The sequence below is a fragment of the Poromitra crassiceps genome, assembly GCF_964638095.1.
Source record: "Poromitra crassiceps genome assembly, chromosome: 5".
Classification (NCBI taxonomy): domain Eukaryota; kingdom Metazoa; phylum Chordata; class Actinopteri; order Beryciformes; family Melamphaidae; genus Poromitra; species Poromitra crassiceps.
In genome coordinates, this window is record NC_139642.1 from 56193423 (window position 1) to 56199729 (window position 6307).

At 44.3% G+C, this 6307-nt stretch overlaps 1 protein-coding gene across 1 annotated transcript in view; it reads right to left on the reverse strand.

The window, feature by feature from the left end:
* Window positions 1–1388: 1388 nt before the first annotated feature.
* Window positions 1389–6307, reverse strand: part of mmp28 (matrix metallopeptidase 28) — a 32466-nt gene continuing 27547 nt past the window's right edge. The window contains exons 7-8 of the mRNA XM_083637584.1: window positions 5809–5976; window positions 1389–3405 (exon numbers count right to left, since the gene is read on the reverse strand). Of these exons, the coding sequence (XP_083493710.1) occupies window positions 3011–3405; window positions 5809–5976 (563 nt within the window). The 3' untranslated portion in view covers window positions 1389–3010. The remainder of the gene's footprint in view (window positions 3406–5808; window positions 5977–6307) is intronic.

Genomic DNA, 6307 nt, shown 5'->3' on the forward strand with positions numbered 1-6307 from the left:
CCATCGGGAATCAAACTAATGATCCAGCTATCAGGTAAAGACAGAGACACAGGGACTCAACCTGCTGAGCTATGAGCTGTTTGGAGTTCATTTTCTGAATTCTACACACTGTGTTCAGACTGACAACAACACAGAGCATAAAGAGTGAAATAGATTGGAATTGAACGAGTGAGAAGCTGTTTATCTGACTGAGCTAGAGTCAGAGACTGACTAGACTCCTACATCAGCTAGCAGTTTGTTTGAGGATTACTGATTGGCTGTTGAATGAAGTAATACATTTAAAATTACACCTAGCAGGGGTTCCTCAGTGGCTCAGTGAGTTGAGTGTGTATCATGTAAGAATCAGTCTTTTCTGCAGTGACCCCAGTTCGAATCCGGCCTGTGATCATTTGCTGCATCTTCTACTCTCTCTCTTTCTCTCCCACACCCTTCTGTGTCTCTCTCACACTTTACATCTGTCAATAAAGCATAATATACCCAAAAAAGATCTTTAAGATTAAAATAGTGTAAATTAAAGAAAAATTGCATGTCATGAAACCACCTGACCATAGTATGATTTTAACTTAGTTTATCAATTGATGTTATTTATTATCCATAAAAGATTATCTGCATGTAAAAAAAAAAATCTACCATTACAAGTTTTCAGGGACTTTCTGAGCCGGTTCTGAACTGTTCAACTGCACAATTCAGAGATCCCCCCCCCCCCACACGCACACAAACATCAGATCATGATGTTTTACAGCAGCGATTTAACTTTTTTACCCTGGGTTTCCTGTGGGCGAGAGACATAGGCAGAGTGATAGAGAGAGAGAGAAAAAACAGAATTTGGTTAAAAAAAGTTCAACACGAGATCCCGCTGTAAAAAGTTCAACCTGTGTGTGAGACAGGCAGAGGCAGGTTGAACTATTTTTAACCAAATTCAGTTTTTTCTCTCTCACTCTATCACTCTGCCTATGTCTCTCGCCCACAGGAAACCCAGGGTAAAAAAGTTAAATCTCTGCTGTAAAACTTCATAAATCTGATGTGTGTATGGGGGGGGGGGAATCTGAACTGTGCAGTTTATCAGAACCAGTTCAGAAAGTCCCTGAAAACCTGTAATGGTAGAAAAAAATATTGAATCTTTAACATGCATATTCTATTCCAGCTACAAGGACAGTGCAGATCATCTTTTTTTTTTATAATAGCACTAAATAATAAATTAAGTTAAATTATATTAACACTAAAGTCAGGTGCTTTCATCACATTCTTTATGTTATTTTCCTTTAACTTGTGCTTTTTTGTCTTCCATCCATAATTTATTTGTATTTGAATAAAAGTGGAAATAGGCATAACAATCTTCTTTTAGTTTTTATTACACTTCTAATTAATTTGAGCATATTAAAGTGGGCCGCTAGGCGTAAACAGCTGGTGATGTAAAAGACAGGGATGGTGCTGTAATATGTCTCCTCCATCGGGAATGAAACCAATAATCCACCCGGCAGGTAACAACACAGACACAGGGACTCAACCTGCTGAGCTATGAGCTGTTTGGAGTTAATTTCTGAATTCTACACACTGTGTTCAGACTGACAACAACACAGAGCATAAAGAGTGAAATAGGTTGGAATTGAACGAGTGAGAAGCTGTTTATCTGACTGAGCTAGAGTCAGGCGGAGATAATAAGAGATATTTTCAAGAGCCACCAGATGGTGGCAGCAGTGGTTCAAATATGGAAGCCTCAAACTGTCTTGCAAACATGACAGAACATTTTACTGTCTATGGACAGAACACACAATCACAGGCCAAAATACACATGTTACTATCACTGCTGAAGAAGTGACAAAAGGACATCAGTGTGCAAACAGTAGAAGAGAAGACCAGACATATGGGAGAGCGTTGTTCCAACTGTATTATATATTTTCCTTATACAGCAGTGGTTCCCAAACTGAGGTACGCGTACCCCTACGGGTATATGGAGGTACTACAGAGGGTACTTGAGAGAAAGGGGAAAATGGAAAAATGTAAGAATAAATCATGAAAATAAACGAAACATTAAATCTGCTTATTTCTTATTCAAAAGTGGGTTATTCTTCATTCATTGCATCTATGCTATAGTTTTCTTGCAGTTTTCTAAGCAGAATGTTGTAGTCGGGTAAAGTGGGTACATGGATTCAGAAATCAGGGAAAGGTCAGGTGGTACTGAAGCCAAAACCCTTTGAGAACCACCACTGCCTGACAGGAACAAAAGCAGTTCTTGGTCTTCTGACTGAAAAAACAGGATACAGTCAAATCATGATCTAATTGAGCCTATAATTGCACATCCATAGATAGTCAAATCCATTGCATTTGAAGTATGTGCTTCAAAACATCTATGGGTCAGGAACCAAGTGGGTTGTTTCTGTTAAGTCCCTGCATGGAAAGACTTGACATGGACATGACATGAACTCAACTGGGGTATTGGGCTGAAAAAGTTAAAGACCCTCTATATTATTAAGTGTACATCAACATCATCTTAGTAGCTAAAATGGGCTAAGTGTCTGTGGCCTCGGTGGCAGTCACTGATGTCATCAGTGATGTCATCAGTGATGTCACTCGAGCAACTGTGATGTAGTATGAGCCGAAGGCACACAGTTGCATGATGGTGCCAGGTGGGTGGGCGGTGTCTGTCTGTCTGTCTGTCAGTCATGATTTTGGGACCCGCGGAGCGGGGCGATTTCCATAACTGCAGCCATGGCGCATCATCTCCAGAGTCTCCATCCTAGTACTATAACCGCCAGGAATGTCTGTCTGTGAGTATGTGTGTCCTTCGCATATCTCGAGAACCGTGCATCCGATCTACTTCACTTGGTGGCATTGCTGGGGACCCAAAAATGTGCAATGTCAGATTTGGTGCAATCATTTGGACCTTAGTAAACTTACAGCAGCGGGGCGAGTGGGTCGAACTGCGCTCTTCGCAGCAGCGGCACAAACGGGCACTGCACTAGTAGGTTTTAATTGCACGTTATCTAAAGCTTACACCTCCCTCTGCTGGTCAAAGGATGCTGTTGCTCAGCGGAGTGTTGCTGCAGCCTGTCCAGCTCAGTTCCTGCACCCACTGTCCCTCTCTGGTGACTCGCACCTTGACCGGGTCAAACCTCCAGAAGCGCTGTTCTCTGAACAGGTAGAGGCGCCCGTCCGGACGGGTCAGCGCCCCGTTGGTCCCTTGTGGCACCCCGGTCCAGTCTGTCAGCCTGCGGGGGTAGTAGGGCTCGGAGCGCAGGGTTTGGAGGTTGAGGACGGAGTAGCGGGAGCCCCTGAAGACGACCATGTGACCCAGAGGGGCGTAGTAGAAGGCAGAGTCGGGGTGGTGGGGCAGACCCAACTCACTGCTCCTCCTGGGGAAGCCTGGCTCCAGCTCACTGTCTGTGTAGCGCCACATCCGCTTGCCTGCACACAGGGAGACAAGTACCATTTATAACCGCTCTACAATAAACCATCATCACATCACACCTGCTGTGATCATTTTAGTCCAAGGCCATATCCAGGGTTTAGATTTGAAATCAACAGAACATATACCCACAAATGCCACTAAATGGGGTATGACGATCAATAATACCTTTGTAAGGACATGAGATGAAGTTTGAAGCTTCTACTGCTCATGTAGTAATTGGTCTTTGGTAAGATTGCTAAGATTAAGAATTATGGGTAAACTGACATAAATCCAAAACCACATTAACACCTTGATTGCCAGCGACGAGTGTACTCGTCAAACACAATCCAGCTGTTAACTGCCAGCGACGAGTGTACTCGTCAAAAAAATCGTTTTTTTTTTTTTGACGGTGGGGCGTTGATCAATCCCTTTTACGTCTCCTATACAATTATTGGAGGTATTGAATGTGTATAATCTATTTTACCGACCCACTAAGTGTTGACAGTGCTCCCCCAGACGAGCGAAATCAAAGAAAAAGGGAGCAAGCCATTCAAGGAAATGGCGAGGCGATTTTACAGTATTACATTCTCATGAAAATGGTTGGGGGAAAACGCTCTCGTTTTCGCGCTGATTGCTGGCGATGCGGGATTGCAAATTTACATAATACATTACAGGTGGAACACACTTTGAAACACGCAGCATAAATATGACCAGAATCGCAAAAGCTTCTCTCAACCAAAACTCCCAAGAAGCGAGCGAGTCCATGCCGACTTCCTCAAACAGCAGCCTGCAGACAGGCACAGGACAGCAGCAAAAGCACTGAGACTGTGACGGCCGCTGCAGCCAAGAAGAGGGAGGAGTTGAAGCAACTCTGCCTCTCGCTCTCTCCCTCTCTCTCTCTCTCTCTCTCTCTCTCGCTCTCTCTCTCTCCCTCCCTCCCTCTCTCTCTCTCTCTCTCTCTCTCCCTCTCCCCCTCTCACTAGGATTAAACCTAGTGCGTCTCCCTCCCGAGAGGGAGGGAGAGAGAGAGAGAGGGAGGGAGAGCGAGAGGGAGGGAGAGAGAGAGAGAGAGAGAGAGAGAGAGGGAGGGAGAGCGAGGGGAAGGGAGAGAGAGAGAGAGCGAGAGGGGGAGGGAGAGAGAGAGAGAGAGAGAGCCAAAAATGAATGGTTAAAGTGACAGTTCTATCGAATTTCACAAAAAGCCGTTTATCTCTGAATATTTTTTCTGATGCTAAAACCATGCTGTATTCAACTGCTAATGCTTACATAACTACTAACTCTACAAACTAACTCTTTTACACAGAGAAAGTACACATTCTATTAGTACTTTTGAGATATTGTATGTTCACAAACTCCAAGCAGAAAATAATCCTCGGCGCTTGTAAAATGAGCCACAATCCTCAAAAAACGGCTTGGCAGAAGCTACCTACAGCAAGAAAAAAACGGCTGGCAGTCAATGTGTTAAAACAAAATTAACTGTATCTTTTCATGCCGCCCTACTTCAAGTTGAGCTCACGCTTAACCGGTCACACCAGAAGCACTCTCTTTTCCTCAGCGCCTCGCTCGGCGCGCCTTGAACCCGCCACAACTTCTATTGAATTCATGCCTGGCAGCTTCACGCGTCACGCGGGCACCACCTGTGTGGCCCACGATGGAATTGCAATTTTTTTTTTTTTTTTTTTTTTACACACACAGTGCACCTGAACGCAACATGCAAGATACCCGCTGAATAAGTGTCCAAATGTTCATGTCATATTCTGGCCAATACTCCACTTCTGTTATAGCATTTCAGTCTGGAATATGGAATATCTTTCAATAATCTTTATGACTAAATAACTCAAATAACTCATTGGTTTTGGATTTATTTAGCTTCAAGACTGCATTTTTGTTCGTGTGACCCTCAACACAGGCTTTGATCATCTCGGGCCACTTACTGATACTTATGCTTAAATTAACCCACTCATATTCTGATTTATTTCAAGAAAAACATTTCAGCTAGTGGAAATTCTAATTGGCTGGTAACTTTAAAATCTAGCAGCCATATTGGCAGGTGGTCAAAAAAGTTAATTTAAATCCCTGAGAGCAGGTGGTGACATAGGAGTGAGTGAGAAAAGGATCAAATATTGGTGGTTAAGACTGAATAATGACATCACAACTGTTAATTTAAAATGAGTTATTCCTCTAAACCTGGCTTAGAATGCACCAAATTTTTCGCGCTGGCGCCGTTCGGCCCTCAGCAAAACCTGGTAGCGAGGACATTTTTTGTGGCCCTCTCTATCATCAAAGTTACCCATCCATGGGTTACGGCATGACAATATTTGTTCGGCCCCCGGCAACAATCTGGGTTTCATGTGGCCCCCCATGAAAAATAATTGCCCACCCCTGATTTATGAGATAGGCGATGCTAGGCAGTACCCTACCTTTGAAAAAGTACCACTTGGAGTCGAGCGGGGAGAAGGCAGCAGCCTCGACGGCCAGAGGGAGGTGTGGCCAGCGCTGACGCAGGGGCAAGGGGGCGCTCACGCTCCCCTCCGCTGACACTGTCCAGTACACACTGCCCCGAAACACCAGCACTGTCCCACTCTGGTCTGGACACATACACACACAGACCACAGACCACATACAACATTACTATGGCATAATGCAGTCCACTGTGGAAAATGGCCGTATTGACCACATCCAGCTAGCTTTGCTGTACTACAGGGAAAATATTTAATATGGTTATCCAACAGTGACATGCACGCGATGATCAGAATAATCCCACTGTCCTGCCACTGTTGCTGCAGGCGTTTGTTTTGTTTGAAGCGGCTCTAAAAACACAGCGACAGAGGATGTGTCCGGATGCCAGGGGCGTAGTGGAGGGTCAACGTAAGTAAACACAGTTTACCCACGAGTTTACTCACCTATTTTCAGATCAAC